The sequence below is a fragment of the Pezoporus wallicus genome, unplaced genomic scaffold (assembly GCF_028554395.1).
Source record: "Pezoporus wallicus isolate ANWC-B61680 ecotype Strahan unplaced genomic scaffold, APGP_CSIRO_Pwel_v1 contig_4710, whole genome shotgun sequence".
Lineage (NCBI taxonomy): Eukaryota > Metazoa > Chordata > Aves > Psittaciformes > Psittacidae > Pezoporus > Pezoporus wallicus.
Window position 1 is genome coordinate 5,608,721 of NW_026640647.1, and position 22,557 is coordinate 5,631,277.

The window sequence follows — 22,557 nt, forward strand, 5'->3', positions numbered from 1 at the left end:
AACACCCTCCCTGCTGTTCTGCAGGGAGGGATGAAAGGTCTTGCCTTCAGAAATGGGTTTTGATTGCCATTTTCAGAGACTCTGTTCTTGGTTACTTGGATAAGAGCTAGTGTAGTATAAGGCTTAATGAAAACTGGTTTTTACCAGTGCAAAGATCCTATGCAGTTGTACTCATTATTGTTGTTCCTTGTTTAATCTGTTGAAAGAAGCAGTCTGACTGCTCACCTCTGCCCCCATGCTGCCTCTTTTCTTTCCAGGCATTTGTGCATAAATGATGCTTACCCGCCATTGACCATACTTGGGCAGAAACAGTTGCTGCAGGGATAAAGAGCCTGCATCAACCAAGAAATAAGTTGTGATCCTGTAGAAGAGTCCAGTAATGCTGGCAATGAGGAAGGACAGAGTTTTCAGAAATTACGCAAGAAGCAGCAAAATATAGATGCATTCTTGTGGCTTAACTTTAAGGAGGGAGCTAGGTCACAATTTCATTTAGAAGGTGGGCCAGAAGCTGGTAGTATTGTCTGTGGTATCAGAGAAATGGGGAATGGCATACTTCTGCTTAGAGACTTAAGAATTCCTCCTCTAAAAAGAATTCTTTAATGTGCCTCTTCTTGCAGGTTGCTGGTCTCATATAGGAGACCCACAAGAGTGTCACTTTGAGGAGTGTATAGTTACAACCACCCCTTCCTTGATTCAGAATGGAACGTACCGCTTCTGCTGCTGCAGTACAGACTTGTGTAATGTCAACTTCACAGAAAATTTTCCACCTCCTGACCCTACTGATACAACACCTTACAGTAAGTCAAATGTTTCCATCGTTGTCATTTCATGGTTTAAATAATTTAGAGAAAGATCCTTCTTTCATGGTACCGTAAAATGTGAAGCGCGCCTTTTTCATTTCTATGCAATGGAAATGGCAAACAGAACAGTTTTCTCCATGTGAAGTTTATCACATTTATATATTCCACAGTGCTCTGCAAAGACTGAGTTAAATGCTTACAGAAGAATTATTTGTATAGGCAGCTACTGAATGCAGATTACATTTCCCAGAATGGTCTCTAATCTAGGGTGCTTTGGTATTTGGATGCCCAATTTCAGAAGCCTGTGGGGATATTCAGAAGGATTCAGACTTGTGTTAAAAAACAGGCTGGTAAGTTCATTAACATTATGGTACCTTTGAAAAGTCTGGCCTGTCTATTCAGTCATGCTCCACAGATAGCTCTGAGCGGTGGAACCGGTTTTATATCAGGCTGTTGAGATTCTCTCCAAAGTCTTACAGTGCTTTGAAATCTGACTTCTTTCTTTTGCATATCTCTGGTAGAGATTAACTTTGGTATAAAATTCACAGAGCACTAGTTTGAGCAATGTAGTTTTCTTCCAGATTAGATTATCTGCTAAATCATGTATTATAAAATCAACTTGGCAAATGGATCCAAATCAAGGGATCACATCCCTTAAACTCCTATAACAGAAGCAAGATAGTGACTAGAAGACACAATGTTATGCTGTGTTCTAAGAATTCAGAACCTGTAAAGAAGCTGAGTTAGTGGCCTAATTTAAACATTTGGATAGCCTTTTGGAAATAAAAATTGTGAAAGAAATTGAATAAAGGCAGGTATGTAAATGGAGGTTCAGTTGTTTCTGTATGGTGAGAGTTCCTTATCGATGGAAAGTGTATTGTGAACTGAAGATGTCTTTAATTTGATAGTGGCTATAGCTATAGGATGCAGGAAGAATAGTTTGTGTTTAGGAATGATATTATTTGAATTAACTTTAACATAGTGAAGATACTGGTGCTTTCAAAAATAGCTGTAGGATGGAGTCCTTGTAAGCAATTTTAGTCAAAATGAGGGCTTGGCATTTTAAAAAGAAAACAAAAGAAAGCAACCTTTTACTGGGGAAGTGTGTACATATAAATGGGTAAAGAATGTTGATAAGAAATGGTGCCTTTTGACTGATAGTATTATTTGTAGAACCGGTAAACAATCACCACTTGGAGTCAGTGCCTGAGCACTGTGCAATGCAGAACAGACTCTACTTGGTAATAGTCATCTGGTCCCCAAATGTGACTGGAGTTAGTGCTGTGCAGGGGATTTAGGCAGGAGGGGAAAAAAGGTGTAAAGATAATTCCTTGTCCTTTTTTATTTCCTCAAAATAGGAAGCCAAAGTTCCCACAAAATTGACTTCTCCTCATGCTTCTCTAAGGGCTGAAATTAATTCAGTTATTGGCTGATAAGATCTTCAACTGATTTTTAAGTGGAATTTTTAATACTGAAAGATCTAACTTGACTTGCAAAGTGGTGGTGGAAATTAAACTTGTAACATAGTCCTTAATTCACCCAGCTGTAATTGAGTGCTGCTGCATACATTTCTACTGACTCAAACTGTTCTGTGTTATTGTGTCTCCTTCCATTTTCATAATACACAAATTTGGCTTTAGGCACAAGCATAAGCAAAGTAGGTTGCTGCCTAGAACAGTTGTCTGTCTGCTTTGGCTAGGTTAAGAGATGGAGATTGGCCATTCCAGCAGCAAGCATAGCCTCATTTACCACTCTGGTGTTTTATTTGTAAAGCTCTACTACTGCTGCATTTGACAGATGAGGCTGCTCCTGGCAGCGTACATGCCGTACATATGCAGCACTTGTGGAGGTAGAGGAAGTTCTAGGAAGCTGGAAGGGTGAAAAAGAGGGAGGCCGTGGCACACAGACCCCCTGCAACATTGCTGGCCCCTGTTTCAGGCACTGGAGTCTCCATGGTCCCTTTCGACTCCTTCAGAACCCATTTTGGTACTGTAAGGTTTAGTTTTGCCATCTCGACATTAAGGACAGAATTCTTGCTTTGGCAAAGTTCAGTTTTCATGGAATTGTTGGGAAGCTTTGAATTACCTGTAGATGCCTTACTTGAGCGCACTTCCAGCCTTTCTGTTAAGGTTGTCAGAATGCTTTAAGGACACTAGTAAGTTTAGCTGTACAGGCTGTGTCAATCTATATTACTGTATCTTTTAGATTATTAAATATATTATTAATTAGATTATAAATGCGTAGTTTGTGAATGGCAAAGTAAGGCACATGGCCTCCCAGAGTTGTATGTATGATCCTGTAGATTTCAGAGCAGGTGTATGGTTGGTTATGCGAAACCTGATGAATTCAGCTGACAGATACTAAGCCTTTGTAAAGGTTTCTCTGCAGATTTGCAGTAAAATAACCCAGAATAAAAGTTCCTGGAACAACAAGTGGAAATGGGGCTGTATTTTAAAAACTAACAGAACCTGAGCACACTGCTGATGAACCTGGTCAATTTAAACTTAATTCTTAAGGAAAATTGTAAGTGTTCTTTTAAAAGTATTTCCTTGCAGCTTTATGAAGGATCTGTAGAAACAGCAAAATACTGTGTGGCCTCTTGTGCTAAATCCATCTGGAAAAATAATGGAGGAATAAACAAAGTATTTTATACACAAAACCGAAAGACTGTAGGACAGTTAACAGTCGTGTATTGAAAAATGTAGCTAGATTAGAAATGATTCAAAAAGAATAAAAGCAAGTTAATTAAGATCTTAATACATTTTAGATATAACAAATTGTTGTCATAAAATACAACAATTCTTCTCTTTAATGTTATACTTAATTTTTATGTCATTATTGTCTTCCAGGATGTCAAGACATGTTTAGCTCAAAACCATATCTGTGTAGAATGGAGTATATTTTGATTGTTGAAGTTCATATTTGGTCAGGGCATGAATATAAAAAATCCATCCTATCTTGTAGCAAAACTTCATAAAAATGAAAAATAAAATGAAAGACAAAGAGGTTGTTAAAACCATGGATTTGATCCTTACTGCTTCTTAATGTGCAGCTGGTAATTTAAAGCAATCGTACATCTGAGTAGTCATAATATTCTTCTATCTTAAAGATAATTGTGGCAGATTTAAGTAGTTTTTGGTTGCTAGTCCCTCCAGCTAGAATTTTGTAAATGTTGTAGGATGGGGCATATTCTAGAACCCACAGGCTGGAGGTATTAAAAATGCAAAGGTTCAGATAGCTTGTTTCCTGATGCCAGGAGAAGTAGAGGTTGGAGAATGGTCGTTATTTCTGATCTGAAGATTTGCCTGTGGAGTTTGGAGCTACTGAAATGTGGAAGTTAAAACAACCTCTCATTCTCAACCTAACCTTGCACTTCTGGTGAAAAATATACTTTGTTATTCTTTGCTAGTAACTCGTGGATGGATGAATTGTTTGTCCATCTTCTATTTTCATGAAAAAAGAAAAAGAGAAAAAGTTAATCTTAACTTCAGCCAGGATGTGTATATACCCCTTAACCCAAAATAAAAAGGGCCAACTATGGCTTCATGGGTAAACATTTTGAGATGCCAGGGATATGGAGCATTTACCACTTCTCTGGGCAACCTGTTCCAGAGCCTCGCCACCCTCACAGTAAAGAACTTCCTCCTTGTGTCTAACCTGAACTTCACCTGTTTCAGTTTAAACCCATTGCCCCTTGGCCTGTCACTACAGTCTCTGAAGAGTCCCTCTCCAGCATCCTCGTAGGCCCCCTTCAGATACTGGAAGGCTGTGTTCAAGGACAGGTTGGACAGAGCCTTGGGCAACATGGTCTAGGGTGAGGCAGCCTTGCCCATGACAGGGGGGGTTGGAACTTGATGGTCTTAAGGTCCTTTCCAACCCTAACCATTCTGTGATCCTGTGTGTGTTTACTCTACTACCTTGGTCAAATACTTATTTCAAGACTTAATAAATATCTGCCTCTTACATCTACAAAATGCTTCGTAAATTCTGAGACTGTGAAGACTAATTCATTAGTTCTACAATCACTCGCAATGGCCATTTAAATAGAATTTAAGTAGCTAAACAGGTAAATGATCTCCCTCGTTGGTCATAGATTGTGGTAATGAAACATGCGTGTTAAAATAACATCAAGATGAAAGCAACAAAGCCATTTTTAATTATTTTTTTCCTCCAGGCTGCATTCCTGGCACTGCAGATAAATTAATCTTGCAGCAACTGAGTGTTGAGAATATATTTTTGTGTGACAGGTGATGTATTTGCATGATATATGGAAAAAATCCTTGGCAGCGACAATTGATGTAGGGTTTTCTCCTCAGAGCAACAAATGGTGACTGCAATTTTTAGAGGATTTAGGGAACTTATATTAAATAAGCGCACTGAGGTTTGGATATAAAGAAGCTGCTTCATACAGCAGAGGAAGTTGGTTTTCTTTATTCTAAAACACTGATAGATGGGTTTATCTTTCAGTGTATCATCCGGGCCAGTGTTTTACAATGTATGTATGTAAAACACTGGTTTATCCTTCAGTGTATCATCCTGGCCTTTCTTTACCAGCCTTCTTGCTACGTATACAAAATAGGTCTATAAAAGTCTGTCTTTAAGTGCTCACCGAATTCTCTGGAAACTTTGAGGAAAGCTACCATTAAAAAAGAAAAAAAAGGGGGGTAATTATTAATATATGTGGCTGAGTCAGGTTAATTAAGGTAGTAATACACAGTTTTCAAGTAACAATTGCTTCTGAGAGGCAGCAGTTGGATTCATGTTGTTGTGGGCACATGGCCCAATCTAACTCCCACTGAAGTTGAATGAGATCATGTCAAGCTAATTTTGGAAGGTTGTAACCCTGCTCTCACTCTCAGTTGTTATCTTGAACTGCTTTTTTCTGGAGAGCAGCATCCAATATTAATTTATATTTGAAATGCATTTACTTCAGCTGAGTTCTGCTTGGAGTACCTCATCAGCCCCAGGTTTGAGCTGGTCCTTCATTTCTGGTCTGCCTATGCTAAGAAAATTCTAGGTAAATAAACATTTTCCCTTATTTGTGCTACTTTTTTCAGGTGATTTTGATACATAGCAAAGGGGAAATTACAAATCTTTGCAAGGTGACAGATCTGTCTTGAAAGATTGAGGCAGGGCTGATCCACGCAAGGGTTATAACTCGTACCCGTGAAATGAAAGGGAGTCAGTCAGGCACATCTCTTCAGTGAAGAAATAAGGAATTATATGTCATTAATGTGCCATAACTATATTACCATGCAGGGAAGGAAATGCTGAGACAATTCTTGCAACCAAGGAAAGGTAATAGTATTGTGAGTTAATGTAGGGAAGAAAAAGCAGATATGAAAATTGTTGCAGGGAGCAAACAAAGTATTAAAGCAATTAGCATAGAAGGCTATATAGAAACTCAAGCGATGAAAGCCTTAGTTTCTGTAGAATTAGTGGAAGGGTTTGCAAGTCACCCAACTAGTAGTGGTTGTTGAGTAACTTCAGTTCAGTGATGCTCATTAGAAATACGTCTGTCAAAAGCAGAATCTCTTAAAGGATTGTTGTTAACAGCGCTTAACGTCTTAACTTCTAACACATCATAGTCTCCTGAGATTAATCTTGCATCTTTATTGAATTTAAAAGTAAAGCTTTGATGTGCACTTGGAGTCTGAATATTAAATGTTAGCTGGGAAGGCAAAGCCTATATGGATAGAAAACTGGACATGTACAATTTTCTCTTACAGAAATATTTAATCAGGAAGGTGAAATTGGAATGTTTTACCTGAACTGAGATTGAAATGTTTTGGAAATGTTTGGAAATGTTTTCAAATTGGTTATGCACCAAACCCACAAAATGCTAAAAACTGGGTTAAATAAAATAATAACAAACATGTTTATTTGAAAAAGGAGAACCATTTCAAATAACATTTTTACTAAAATAAACCTTGGGGTTTTATGAGTACATTCCCTGTTGCTTTGTCAAACTGCTGTTCGAGTGCACTTGGTAGGAGAGGTGTACAAGGTAACTGCAGAGCTGTGCCAACAGAGATTAGTACTGTGTTATAACCCAGAGGTCTGAGAACAAGGGCCTTTGCAAAGTTCCATCAAAAATCTATTGGAATCTGAAAAAGAGCTTTTTGGATGCAAGGGGGGGAATTTCGTCTTTATCTTGACATTGCAGTAGTGTGTCTGTGAAGTGCTAGAGCTGTAACTACTCTTTGTTTCAGAGGGCTAAAAATATTTTACTTTTAGAGTCCTTAGGGTTCTCAAATCTTAAAGTAGATGTGAACATAACTTTTAGCATATTTGATAGGATTGTCTGATCTGCATCTTTGTCATCTCTGAAGTGTCCTGCATACTTGTAGTACTACGCAGCAAATATTCGAGTTGAAGGTCTAGAATGAAGACAGGAAACATCCGTATTCTGAAATATAATAAGTGATTTTTGCCACCTTCAGTAATAGCAAAAACATACATTTTAAGCCAACTAATATCTGCAAATAGGTGATTTGCAGTTCTTGAGGCACTAATTTGCATCTCTGCTGGCAGTCAGTTGCTTATAGTTCGTATGTTTTATGCACTTCTGAAAGGATAATGATCTACAAATATCTTGGGGTAATACAAACATAGTAAATATACTTTTTCCATTTACTGGGAATGCTGAGTATTGTCTGATTTTCATATTGTTGTATAATAAATTCATTGCATAATTAGCAGATATCTGTTCTGACAGTGCACAATATGGCTTTATTATGAAGGCTGTACAGACACAAGGCAAAAGTAGATTGACTCAGAAGAATGGGTCTTTTTGAGAATGCATTAGTGGAAAATTGGGCTGAAAATAAAAAAGGTAGTAGATGAGGAATTGTTTCGCCTCATCTCAAGGCAAAACGGAGACAGACAAGGATGCTATGCTTTCTATGTCTTTACTCACATGCTTCAATATGCAGTGTATAATGTATACAATATCAATATTATTCTAGACAAATCCTACACTGCTATTTGACAACCCCAAATCTGAGAGATAGGTAGGAGCTCTCTGGAAGGGAGATTGGCATAGCAATATACTTTCTGGGGACATTCTATGTCAGCAGGTTTTCTGATGTAGAAGTAGCAATAGGCTTCTAATAACTCTTCCGCACATACCAAAACTTTAATGCTAGGTGCTGTAAATCTTAACACTTTAGAATGAGTTAAGACTACACCACCATGGAAGCATTTCTCCTTTGAAGACTTGCAAATGTGGCTAGGTAACTCTCCTCAACAAAGTATACTGACTGAATTAGCCAAGATACTGTACATTGTAGTCATTACCAAAAAGATTTGAAACGCTCTTTATGTTTTGTGAATGTGCTACTTGTCTCTCTCTCTGTGCTTTATCAAACATTTATTTTCAGATCAGGTTTGTCCATGTCCCCCTCTCCCTCTCTTGTCAGGCTAAAGGATTCCTGCTGTGAGCAGAAGTGGCGAAAATGGCTGTGCTCAGAGTCCTCTACTGCTGCAGCCCCTGTCAGAGGGCATTCGCTTCAGCATGTTACAGCTGTATCTTCCCAGGCAGCCTGGAGGTTGCTGGGAAAGCTGCTCCTCACAATCTCCTTTCTCCTGCAGTGTGACTCTAGTAGCATTCCTCGTATTTGATTTTTAGCATGGCTCTACTCTGGTTTTCTTTAATAATATTGGAATGAATGGAGTTAAGATTAGAAGGAACAAGAAGTCTGCACAGTTTGGTTATAAAGCACTGCTAGGTGCTGCCAGATACTACTAATAAATTTCCCCCCTCATCATTGATTTTTGTCTGTCCCTGGTACAGTAGTGGTGAGAACAGTCTTTGTCCACAGACTACTGACATAGTAAGAGGCAGGCTAGGGACTGGAACTCAGGAGATTGCTTATAAATACTGGGTCTGATATTGGTTGTTCAGTACTATTAATCTAATCTGTGCAGAGTAGTGTTTAGATCATGGAAAACCTGTCATGTCTTTCTTGCTCCTTAAGTAAGCAAGCAAGCGTCAGTAAGCCTCATTTGTTTCTGTCCTGTGCACTAAGCTTGCTGACAAAAATCTAATCCTATATTATGGTTTTGTCCAGTATATTTTACCCCTTTGATTTTTGGAACAGGTACAATTTAGGAAGAAAGCTTTAGCTTCTTGGCATCTGCCATACATTTAGAATAGCCTCCTGTTAGCCCAGCTGGTTTGCAGTCTTACCCAAGTTGCATCCATAGCTCAGCACAATGGAACTCGGCCTCCTCAGAGGAGACTGGAAGTCCAGACAGGCGATTAAATTAAAAGATGTTGGCTCTTCAGAGCTGGTCATTAATCACTGCTCCTTTTTGAGTCTTTTTCAGTAAAATTGTTTTCTTTGTCTGGACAATAATTGTGATCCTGAAAATCCAGTACATTACTTAACATCGATTTGTGGCTCCTTCTTTTATGCTATAGCATACAGTGCGTTTTTAGACAGGACACTGTCAGGAGATACAACACCAATTGTATTTCAATCTGGCGCAGTCTTAGTAGCTATAGGTAAATAAAGCGTTTGGGTTTTAGCAATGTGATAAGTTGTTTCTAAGGACACTTAAATTAGATTTAGACAAAGTGTTTGAACAGCTGGAATAATGTTGTTTAGATGTCAGGCAGCTCCTGCAGAGGCTGGTGCAGAGCAGGCTGTGGGCAGAGATAGCCACATTTCCCCCAGGCCAGGGAACAGGAGCTGCCAGGCAGCACCATGTCGGTCCGGCTGCTGGGTCAGGTCTGGGTAGTGGGTGCTAAAGTCAAAGGCTGAACTCAAGGACTGTATATGTGCACTAAATGATTGTTCTTTACGTGATTTGATTTCTTTTTTATTACTTGTACAACTGTACTGTTGGAATATTTTCTATTGGGAGTATAGAAAAGGTTAGGAGCTCTACTTGATACAAGCTCTAGTTGGTCTCTTTCTTCCCATATATCAGACAAAATATCTGCGTGTGGATGGATACTGGGGATCAGGGTTTTAAGTTTGTTTTGCTTACAAGGAAAGACTTACGTCTTTTTTTATTAATAAAGTGAATGGCAAATTCAGGTAAGTGCCTCAGGTGTTTGAACTGTGTACCTGTGACTAACTGTAATTCTGAATGTGAAGTTTCATTAACTAGGCATCTAGATTCAGACGTGTCATCCTTGAGTATAGATGTCTCCATTATTTCTGAAGAACTGAGCTGTCAGGGCTGTTTTGAAATCATAGTGATCTGAGGTGATCTTTTGACTTTGTGGCTAACAGAAACCATGTGCTTAAAAGCAAAGACTTCGTAGAGCATCCAGGAGACCAATGCAGATAGGAAAACATCACCTTAGTGTTCTCCTGGTCATGTAACTCCTGATTATACATCAGTTGCAGGTGTAACTTCTGTTATTGCTGTCCAAATAGGAGAGGATGATAGTGTATTCACTAAAATCTTAATGAAGATTCCCATGGATATAATTGCACTATTGAAAGGCCTTCATGCAAACAGAGATTTGAGTTGGTACCGAAAGTCTGCTTACATTTGCATGGATTATAAAAGTTTACTGTTGCTCGAGGGCAGATAAGGGTGAGGAAAATTCCTGAAAATCTTGTAATGAGATTTGTAACTACTGCTGTATGCTTGTACTGAGTCTTTCTTTCTGTTGTTTCATTTTTAGCTTGAAGTTTTTGTGATGTTACTGGTCCTAATCACATTGCAGTTTTGTTTTCTTTCTGTGATAGGTTTGTGAAGGTTCCTTCTTTATATACAGAGATAGCTGCTGTTAATGTATACCATTCATTATTATTATTTTTACTGGTTTATATTTAATAAATAAAATGAACAGTAATGTGTTGCTATGGATACCAATACGTAAGCATTGGAGTTGGGAGGCTAAGTGTTGTCTATTTTTGTGTGTGACAGCGACTTTCCCTTGTTGCAGTTCTCATTAGGACTGAATTTGTGATGGGAAATCTGACTTTTAATGCCACCTTTTAGGAATCTGCAGAAGGTTTTGTTTGAGGTGTGTGTGTATATATATGTATATATTCAAGCTTCTGTGCTTTCAGTATAAGAATAGGTATGGATCTTTCCAGTTACTGTGTCATCAGATTTATGTGGATAATCCATGCATTTCTTTCTCAGAAGTCAGGTTTTATTATCATTTTTTTATTTTGGATACTAAGATATTTATTTTCTTACCACAGTTAAAAAATTGAAAGAAATCGGTATATTCATTAGCCTTAAAATCTAACTTATAAAGTTGTGCCTTATTTCAGTTAATTTGTATCATGTATTTCTGTACAAAATTAATTAATGGAAAAACATTTGCTGTGTCTAAAGAGGAGAAGTTAGAAATTCAATCTCTAAGGGCAAGGAAAGATTGAAAGAGGCAAATGTGAAGACTTTCTGTTGTCTTAGCTTTTTTGCTTGTGCGTTAGCTTTTTTCTTCTTTTAGAAGTAGAAAGTGATTTTTGACATTTTCTTAGAGGTCTGAGGAAGGACTTCTTTTTCTCCGACACCAGATACCAAGTTTCATTGAGACTGAATAGAGTTTGTGATTCAGCTCTTTTAAATCCCTTTGAAGGTTCCAGTGAGGTGGATTCAGTGTTGCAGCACTACAGGTTTATGCATTTATTTTTAAGTTTGAGCCCACAAAATATTGCATGTATGTTTCTTGGTACTGGGCCAATTATTCCCTAGAAGTTCATGAAGTATCTATAGATGACATTAGACAGCTTTTGACTTTAGCCTGGAGTTTTGCCTTCCTTTCAACTGGCTGCATGAAGCTTGTTTAGAAACCGCTTGCAGGCTTGTAAATACTTTCTTAGAATAGCAAAAAATTCCCTGTTCCAGACATTCACATTGACTTTAAAACTATATATGCTTTGAGCAAGGTTAAGGTATCCATGCATCCTATATAAAAGCACTTCTCACTTTTGTAACACTTGGACAGGAAATATAAGTGTTGGAGCTGTGGCAGTGAAAGGGTTTGCTTTGAGGTTTTTTTCCCCTATGCCAAATCAAACAGTTCATCTTTGAGTGATGGTTCAGAGCCCTCTCTATGGATCTCTCCACAAACTGGATGCATGCATGTGAGAATACATGGCTGGTATGTAATCTAGACAGCTGGACCAGCTATATGGAGCCACAAAGATCATTGTTGCTTTGTTGTGGTCCTATTTCTACTGTTGAAACATGAACTCATGTGAAAGTAGTGATGTGGGATGCAGAAATAGGACTTTAGACCCCAATGAATTAGTACGAATGTAATAAAGCACAAGCAAAGGTTTTATACAGGTATTCATTTGACATGAGAGTTTAAAAAAAACCAAACATGCCAACACACACAACCCCAAAAGAAACAAAACCCCCAAACCACCCCCCCCCTCCCCCCCGCAAAAAAAAAACAGACAAAATAACCTCTGGGGTGTAGAAAATACCCACTTTCGCGCCAACATGAGCTCCTGAAAGCAGACATCTAAACTGCAGCAAATATAAATTGGTTATATTCTACCTGCTGTTCTGTTTTCCTCCATTTCTGTTCTCTGAGGATATTATTGCAGTGAGTAAGGCAAAATGGGTGATGGTGACTGAGGCACAGTGAATTACACTTATCAACGTTCTTCCTTTGAATGCAGGTCCAGACGCTACTGCTTTGCAGTGCTTTGGGAAAGCAGAGAAAACTTGGTGAAAGCTTATTGCGAAATAAAGCATGGAAACCACCAGAAGTGGTAGATGAATAGTGACAGGGGGAATATATGGAAGATATTTAAACTGGGCTTTGAAAATGATTTTTAATGATCCTGAAGAATAACTCGAGCTTCTCTACTTCCATCAGCACTGTCAGCAAATCAGTCGTGCACTTGTTAGCTGTGCAGATGAAACCACAAGCATCCACCACCACACGTAGGTCTGGGTGAGCTGAGCACTCTAAACACCTATGTTAAAACACTCCCAGCTGCAGAGCCATTCATAGCATCTTTGGAGCAAACTAAATGTGTGTGGGTGAAATAAATACAGACTGTAACCCAAAGCATTACACATCCCCTGAGCGCTGTGCCAGGAGCTCCAGGACGGATGCTGGCCACAGGCATCGCAGCTCATGCAGACAGTGCTCGTAGAGGGACACTCACAATGAGAGGGCGCTGAGGAAGATGTGGGCTAACCCTGCTCAGCTTTGGAGGGTTAAATAGGAGATGAGTTCTGTCTAGCACTAAGAGAATAGTTAGTATCTAATAGCAATCGGAGAGAGTGCATCAAGGGAAATGTTTTAAACTGACTTGAGATCTCAGCTGTATAGCTCAGGTATGCTACCATTAGTTTTCTTGGTTTTATGTAGTTAAATGAGATTTTTAAAAAATTTTTGTCATTTTATTACAACAGAAAATGTCAAGCTTTACTGCAGGGAGAAAGCTTTTACAATAGTCTTGGAATGTTAGATATCTGTTACAAAGACAATAATAATTAAACTTTGCTAATGGGGAAAACTCATAAACTGTGAATCCTTAATTTCACAGAATATTCCAGAAAAGACCAAATGAAATAACATACCAAATATATCAGTCTGAATAGCTTCTCCCCTCTGCTGAACTTGACTACACTGAGCTAGTGTGTAATACAATCTGCAGAAGACTGTGCAGAGTAGGAAGTGGAGGTGAGCACATTTAGTAGGAGTCTGGCTGTGTGGTCACCATGTTATGTTTGCTGTGGAACAGAAGTTTCCTATAGTATGGAGGAGTGCAGTGCTAAATATTTAATTAGCTGAGCTCAAACGTCACCTTAAATGTTCATCAAAAGACATGTTCATTTCATGCTTGCATGCTTACATGCTAACTTGTGAGTTGAAAGGTGAGCATAAACTGGTACATTTGGAGATTATAGCATGCTGTGTAAGAGCTGAAGTGATCGCTTTTAGTCATTTACAGTTTCTACTTGAGCAGGACTGGCTGAATAGCCTAGCATGTTCAGTGCCACAGTGGTGCCTGAAGCATGTCATGAATTTCTTCACTGCTTTAATGTATTTGTAATCATTGTAATGGATTTTGTCAGTAGCAGCGTCTTATTCCCAAAAGTGCCATTGGCACAATGCTGTTATGGCAGAGCCTTTGAACTGAGATTGGAAAGCAGGCTTCTCCATTCACTCTACATTATTATTAAATGAAATAGTGACCAGCTAGGTGCTGCTAGCTTCAGGTTTTTTCTTCTGGAGAAGCAAATATGTACTTTCAAATGCCTTTTGAAATTTGAATATCAGTGTACAGCTGTAATGTAGCTATATTCTGTTTGGTGGAAATGTGCTCAAGGAATTGACAACTTGCTGCATTATTGCAGTGAACTGGGCTCCTGACAGACCTTTCCTGGATTTGAAATCTTGCAGAAAAGGGAAGTTCAGGAAGAAAACCAGAAAGTATATTTTGTAAGCATCATAGAAATCATAGAACACTTGGATCTCCTTTTTGAAAGGGCAGACTGGGAAACAGAATTCTTGCGTAAAACAACAGTGGGATGGTACCTGTTCAGAGGCATAACTGATGTGATTACCTGCCAATTGTTAGAAGGGGTAAGCAAAGAAACAGAAGGATTTAATCATAGTGCAGCTGAAAGTGTCGAGTTGATTGAATCTTCCCTTTCAAATGGCAATTACAAATCCTCATTTTCATCCTGATTATGCATTTTCACTTTAATAGAGCTTATAGAATTGCATGTTCCTAAATATGATTTCTTTTAAGAGAAGTGTGAGAATGATGGGCAAAAAAATTCAGAAGACTCGTAATGGGAGTGATTTAAATTTTAGGTGACCAAAGATGTATTGAAAGTGAGCAAGTTTCACAGTGTCTTTGCTGAAATCTAGACTGGCTTTAAAGGTGTCCAGCTGGGAACCAGAAGAGTAGTTTGGAAGCAGTGGCTATGACTGTTTGTATTTTGTGATGTGTTAAAGCAGGAACACCTGTCAGGAAGGAGTCAACCTCAAGTTTAATTTCACTTTGTTGTTTCACAAAAAAGATTTCTATTTGTTTAATGGGACTTGAGGTTTTTGCCATTCGTTTAACAGGATTTCATGGTACGCTCAGCCTTTGAGTAAATCAGATGGACAGAAGGCGTTTTTGTATTCATTTTGTAAAAGGCTGCTTTTCCCATTCTAATTTCTGTATAGTATTTGTGTAAATAAGTGCCCAGTCTCAGTCTTACAGTTTAATTGTACAGTGTCATTAAAACAGCTGGAACCAGTAGTCAGGGCTGTGACAATTCCAGGGCCTCATGGAAGAAAATTCTTAATTACATTGAAAATACAGTTACAGAAACTGTATCATTGAATATGCCAAAGTTTTGTTCAATCTGTGAACTTAATCTGGCAGTCATACAGATTCTGGCATCATTAGCAAATCAGTTCCACGGGATTATGAAACATGTCCCCGTGACCTGTTCAGATTTGTGTTGCAATATTTATTCCTGGCTTGAAACAAGTTTGTTACTGTAGGGCAGACAGAACATGTTAGACAAGTGAAGTCAGCTGTATTTCTCGTATACCCACGGTGTAACGCAAATTGATAGCTTTGATACCAGCCTTCGTACTTGATTGATGTATATTTGTTTTGGCAGGGGTGCTGCCTTAGATACCGTCCTTCCTCCCCTCCCATGGTCTCCCCCGTTGGCTTTCATGCGCAATTCCCTGCTCAGCATAACCGCAGTTGTGCAGCACAGCTGTCAGGGCACCGCTGGGCTGGAACAGGCCCCTGGGAGTAGGAGGCAAGGGATGCTGGAGCTGGCACTCTTCTGCTACAAGAAATGAACATCAAACGATGTCTGCATTTCATCTGAAATCAAGCACTTAGATCTGTAGAAGGATTTTGCATAAGTGCAAACTAAGGATTACCATTTATCGTTATTGCCTTTTTCATCTTCATGTTATTTTAAAATAATCAGAATAACCTTTGAAGTTAGGGAAGGTACTGTTTTTCCCATTATATAATGCCTAACATAAAGCACAAAGAAACAAAATAACCTACCTAAAATCAGGCTACTCTATATCAGAGCCAGAAGCAGAACACAAGTTTCTCTTTGCTTTATATTTCAAGTTCTGCAAAACTTTTCTTTAGGAAAAAAAGAATTGCATATCTAACATACGTGCTTGTGTGCCTTCATACAAAATGCTCTTGTCTGTTTGAAGGTCACTGCAGCTGATGCCTTGGAAACAGAAGCTGTGTGTCAGTGGAGACTGATTGATCTTGCTGGGGTACTCCTGAGGTTAAAGCCTTTCTCCTCACCTGACCATTCTCACTGTTTCAGCTTCAACCCTGCTGAAGGCTGGCCATGCCTTTGTCTCTGGACTGCTCTGTTGGGCTTATCAGGTTTCCACAGCCTTTTCTGTCCTTTATTCCGTTCTACTTAGCGATGTCCCTGAATATCTGCATCTTGTATCTGGGAAGTATTTATGAGCAGGAGGTTCTTCTAGCCCAGAAACCACCTCAGTCTGCATTTAAGCAAGGATAGGGATAGAGGAAAACCCCCCTTTCTCTAAGGTCTCTCAGGAAGGAAAGACGGCTTTCAGCAGGAGCCAGGAGTGGTTCAGCTGCTCCACTGACCTCTTCCACTCACTGGCATAGATATAGGGGATTGCAGCAGAGGGAGAGTAGTGCCTTCAGTGATGGCACTCTGCTGGATGGGAGTGAGAAAGACCAAGAGACATTGATGCTGACTGAATCTTGAGGAAAAGCAAGGGAAGGTACTATTCACTGTGTTCCTCAGCTGGCCCCGAGTTCCAGCTTTCTGTTTCATCACTCAGTTCCTTCTAACAATAATTTTGTCTGAGAAATACCTGGTAACATGTTAGAGGGTGGAGAAATGTAAGGATTATTGTTATCTTAAAGTTACAAAAGTGTTTTAAAATATTTCTGAAGCCCAGAAAGGATAATCTGATAGACGTTAGAAATTATATGGCCATGTAGAGAAGATGATTGAGAAATATGGGAGGGCATGGGTGAGAATTAATGGGAAAAGGGGACATGTACTGCATGTACTTTCATGTTGGACTTTGTCCTTCTAAACCATGGTAGGAAGAGCTAGAGCAGATGCAGACCTTTTGGAATGTCATGGGTGTTATTTGAATTGGCATTAGCCAGACAAACACAGTCTTCAGTAACCATGAATGTTTCTAAAATGTCAGACAGGTTTAGCTCACAGCTCTGTCGCACATGCCTTTGGGTTTAAAATTAAAAACCTTTTACGTACAAAAATGTGCATTATACTCAGTTGTACCAAAAGTGTAGAAAAACATTCTTCAACTAAAGAAGTAGGAAGAGCTAAGTTTTAATGCTAAGTATTTGCTGCACTCGAGGATTACACTTGAGGATTATAGTATTAAGCTGATTTAGGACATTAGATCTGAAGGACTGGGACATAAACCGCAAGTGTAATGAAAAGTTTTGCCAGAACTCATTCTTACCGTGTTTGTCTTGGTCTTGGGCTTTTGCTTGAACAGGTTAGCTGCCTAAGTTTGCACTAAAATTTGGCTTTTGTTGCATTTTTAGGGAAATGACTTGGAAATAAGCACCCTATATAATCATGTCCATTAAATCAGTTAATTTTTCATCATCTGTTGCTGAGGTTGATAGGAAAAAACTACTCCTGACCCTCAGTCAGAGGTGTGCAGCTTCATTGAGAGGACATCATTCCTCAGTGTCCCGGAGCACAGGAGCAGGCAGCACAGAGCCGGGGGTCAGGAGCAGCGTTGCACCTCTGTGCCGCAGCTGGCTCCAATGGCTGTAAGCAGAGACACCCGGAGCTCCTCCAGGGTGCACCCAGCAAGCACCTGCTGGGACAGGCCCAGCCACCCCACGCTGCTTGAGCTTGGCTCAGCCTTCCCTCCGAGGAAACTGCTGGCAAGAAGGGGACGTGTGTTTGCAGGAGTGAGAGGAGCACCACCGGTTGGTAGACAACATCGCTGGGCTTCAGAGCTCTTGAAGGCACAAAGAAATGCATGTGGGATCAGAGCTGCCTTTTCTAAAGGATTTGAGACCTTTGGGGGAAGTGTGGGTGTGGGGTTGTTTGGTCACCTGTGTGAAAATAGGCATTTCAGTCTTTTGATGTAATTTTTTAGCTCTATTTTTTTGTGCCAGGGAACATTACAAACATGAACTATTTAGCTATTGAACCTGTTGGATTTAAAATAACTTAAAATAGCTTTAAAGAGACTTTCTCAAGTAATCCCTTTCCCCACAAGCCCCCAGTTGCAGCAAATGCATTTTTTGATCAAGTGTGTTTAGAAAGGCTGGAAGAATGCCATAAGGTTAAAGCCAGTGTTACTAGTTCGTTTGGTAAGGAGGAGGTCCCTTTTGTCCAAGACCAGTATAAATGGGATAATGTAAATGGGAGGTTTTTTCCAGCTTTTTTATTAGGAAACGTTTTTTTCTGACTGTTTTATTTCGGTATCGAAGATGTCCTCCATATGTGGTTAAGTGCTCAAATTAGATTTCCGTTAAGCTTGAAGGCAAGGTTGAGGTGTACTAAAATGCAGTTTGCCTGTAGAAGCAGGGAGTTTATTTTATCTCTGTAGTAACCAAGTATTTATTGGTATGTAGGAAACTTCAGGAAGATAATCTAAATTGGGTTTTGGTTTTGAATTGCTATTTGTTTTATATCATGATTATAAGGATCTATTCAGTAGTGTTAGAAATGTTGCTGAAGATGTTGAAACACACAAGAAATGGCAGAAGGAGAAATCGTGTTGGGTTTTCATCAGCTGAGGAATTAATCAAGTACAAATGTGACAAGCTGCTAATTCACCTCTCTGTATCTAGTCATCAAAGAAGGAGCCGTTGAGGACTGCACAACCCAGTTCTCTGCCAAAGAAATCGCCACATATGCTTAATTTTTAAGTTTAATCTATCAGTGCAGCCTTCAGTTTTCAAAACAAACAAAAAAGGCAAAGCCAGCCTGCCTCTGTATCAGGTGTTTGATGGCAGCTGGTACCCCAGAGGAGGACTGGGGTGTCATCAAGGGATTCCACCCCTTGGACCACCAGGCTGCAGGGGCAGAGGGAGTCCTTCTCTTCAGGACAAAGCCCAGAAAGCTCAAATCCAAACTGCATTTTCTGGCAGCAGATTTGAAAGAGAGATCTGCCCCCTAAAGCTCTGCCATCACGAGTGACTGACTCCGGGCTGTAGCAGGATTCCTCTGGAGCATGTTATGGAAAACAAATTTTACAGGCCAAGCTGCATGATGTTTTGAGGCATTCTCTGAGGAGGCAGCCAGGATGGATCTGTGCTGCATCTTTGCCAGGTCATGATGTTACTGCAAGTTTTGTGAGTCTGGTGCTGTCTTACAGCCCAGGTTCCATACAGCAATGTGATTAGAAATTTGGCTCTGCGGATGTGTTGAAAGACGTGAAAAGAGGTGTCATAAAGTTCATGACAATACATATATAAAATTTTATATTAAAAAAAATTAAATCAGTTAGATATGATTATGCTAAATGCAAAGTGGAAACATATTGGTGACTGTTTAAATTTCTTCAAATAACAGTATGATTGGAACTAAATGCGATTTTTCTGCTTCACCTAAGCCAATAGACTAGAAACTGGGGATTTGCTTTTAAGTCCAGGGAAAACATCCGTTTTCAGTTATGAGAGAAAATTGCCTTAGGGTTACTGGTCGGTAGGATTATTTTGTAAAAGAATGTTGCACCGTCTCCCCTCAAAAAATACAGTTCCCATTGTGCTTTTCATCTGCCCAAGCATCGGGTGCTCAGTCCTCTTCCATAGAAGAATTTCTTGCTAAATACACTGTAGATTCAGGTGCCTCCAAAAATTGCGTGTGAAATACTGTTCCTTACCTGAGCTTTGGTTTAAGTATTGAAGGTGGTCGCATTGATAGGTATCAGATATTTACATTTGATACTATCTTGTTACAAAATGGGCACATAGATTTTTAATTTAATTAATAATTTGTCAAGCGCTTACGGAAGACTCAGCCTCACTTGAAATGGACAGGCTCATAAATAAGAATTAGGATAAGGGTTGTTTTGAAACACACACGTATAAAAGCTGAGGTGAACAGCAAAAACAGTTTAGGCGACGCTATTTTTTTGTTTCATTGCTCTCAGGGTATGCATAGGTTTAATGGAATTTACAATTAATTGTAAAGGTCTGTAGAATATAACTGTAAGGAATTCAAGCCATGTAGTTGCAGCTTAACTAAAACTGTGGGTTTAAATGCACATGGTTAAATTGGTGTAGAGAGCTATCTGATTGGGATTCTTGTTTGCGTTTATGAAAGGCCATAACTTATGTCCATGGTATCTAAAAGGCTACTAACATATTTCTCATTGCAAGTTCTCTGGTTTGGTGTTTTTTTCTTTCACATCTTGTTCCCTGCACTAAATGAATTTAAGATTTACATTGAATGGTTTGAGTTATTTTGGTATAGTGTTTGTATTGGAGGCTTTCTTGTCAGTGGCTCTAGCATGATGAAGACTAAACAGTCTTACTGCAGGACATTGGATCAGGAATGAGGTAGCAGTCAGTTGTTTGGAAAGAAATGTTGATCACTCTCCAGGAAAGAAGAGAAAAAAGACCTGATGAGGTGTTTTGGTTTGGTTGGAATGTGCTGCTATAACGCAGTAAGGGTTGAGGGCTTACTTTACACTGTGGAATATTCCTAGGACATGTTTGATACAAACTATGTGTAGACAGAACAGATAAACAGATTGTGACTGAGATCTGTGGGCTCTTGGAAAGGATGGCGAATTGTATATATTTTCCAAGGACTGAGATCTTATTGCTGGCATGAAAGTTGTGCAGGGCCACTGTGAAAAGAAATGCGACTTTAAACACAAGTAGAATTAATTATACTTGAAAAGTCTCTTTTCCAATCTGCAGAGCATATTTGCAGTCATCTGCAGCTGAAGGCCATATTGCCCCCACACTTCAGCCTTCCATCTCACGCTGTGCTGGTGGTGACTGAACTGTGTGGTTTTCCTCATCCTTCTGATCTTATCCTCAGTATCATTGAGATTCCTTAATGGAAAAGCAACTTCTGCAACAGATTGACAATGAACATATTGAATCTATCACATCAAAGAAATAGTTGTAGAATGGCGTGAAGACTCTGCTTCTTTTTAAAGCTGATCTGTATGGGCAGATCTTTGAACCCCCTGTAATTTTACTGACTTTGATCAGAGTCCATACAGCTGTAGTTGTTTTGAAGAATCAGATGTTGCTGTTGTGCTGTGAAGGTTAAAGGATGGTGTTAAAGGATGGTCCTTGCCGTACTTGTTGAAGACTAACATTGCTACTTGGTTATGTGGCAATATAAATAACTACTAACATTTTTGGTCCCTATCAGCTGTAAGACCACTCGGTCTCTGATATATTGGTACCAGGAATTCATTGGGAACATGGATAATTACTTTTAAAATTGATTTTCATTATATAGAATAATGGTATGTTTCTCTAAAATGTTGTTATACAATGCTTATCTGAACTTAAATACACACATGGGTTTTGTAGAATTATTTACTACTGTGTGACAGATACACACATACACAGCTGTGAGTCATTTACATGAAGAGTAGGCAGATTTCTGAAAACAGAATAAAAAGCTTTAATAGCAATATAGAGATCTGGTAGAAATTTGTGTCAAATGTCCTTTATTATATGATTACTCCCATATAAATATATAGCATTGAAACAACATTTCAAAGCCTAAGGTTTCATATTCAAACATTTGAAGATCAGAAGGAAACAACATAATTGCTTGCGCAGTTTTATGGCCATCTTCTTGTGTGTGTGTTGTGATACAGCCTTTAATTACACAATCAAGTTTTTCCCTATGGGATTCCTAGTTTTTCAACATGACTGACACTCCCTGCCTTTTTTCATGGCTGTCTTCAGATGTCACATCTTAACAGTGACCTCTGGAGTTTCCCAGGGGGCTCTTTGGCCATCGTCATGTAGCACCTTTGATACAGTAGTAAAGAAGAGTTTTCACAACAGCTTTTATCTGCTATAAGGAGGAGACTTGCCTTCCTTCTCAGTTCCTATTCCATTCACTTCATAGCTTGTTATTTTAGTAATAGTATCAGGGGCAACACTCTGCTGAATGGTGAATTAGGAAATGTGAAAACTCTGCATGGGTTCCTCACAGTTCATCAACCAGGCTGGAATATTTTAGTGTCACAGCACAGGCTTTGGTGCTGGAACCGGCACAAGTAGCTCTGGTAGTGGTGGGTTAGTTGATGCTTTCTTTGGAGTGGTCCCAGACAGGACATATATTAGGGTGGAGGGAGCTAAGGGGTAGCTGTCCACAGGTTTCGTTGTATTTGCAGATGGGAAGGGAAGATACAGGAATCACACATCCTCTTTCAGGCTCCCAGGGAGTTGTTCTTTATGTTTACAGACCCTTTGGCACTGACCATTGTTACTTGGCTTTGCCTCAGTTTTCTTTGATTTCTCAAGATGTTCTTTGGTAATAGGATAGATGCTGATGTTTAAGTACAGAAACAAGGAGCATGCAGAAGAGGATTTCACTTTTGAAATTTAAATTACAGAGAAATAAGCTTTTTCAAGCATAGGCACAGATTGGAATACTTTTGCATTAATTAATATCACAAGCTTAATGTTTATAATGGGAAACTTAATTTGAAGGGAAAATATTATTCCTCCTGATGCCATTACCACTGTCAGTGTTCTTCGTTCTGTCATTCCTGGGGAAGGTTAGGAAGGCAGCAGTAGACAACCTCTATGTGTGGCAAATGGAAGCTTAATTTAAAAAGATTCAATTTATCGAA

The 22,557-nt window shown here is 39.2% G+C and overlaps 1 protein-coding gene across 3 annotated transcripts in view; it reads left to right on the top strand.

Moving 5' to 3' along the window:
- Positions 1-22,557, top strand: part of BMPR2 (bone morphogenetic protein receptor type 2) — a 104,299-nt gene that overhangs the window by 55,597 nt on the left and 26,145 nt on the right. For all 3 annotated transcript variants that reach the window (XM_057419873.1, XM_057419874.1, XM_057419872.1), the window contains exon 3: positions 618-797. In XM_057419873.1, the coding sequence (XP_057275856.1) occupies positions 618-797 (180 nt within the window). The remainder of the gene's footprint in view (positions 1-617; positions 798-22,557) is intronic.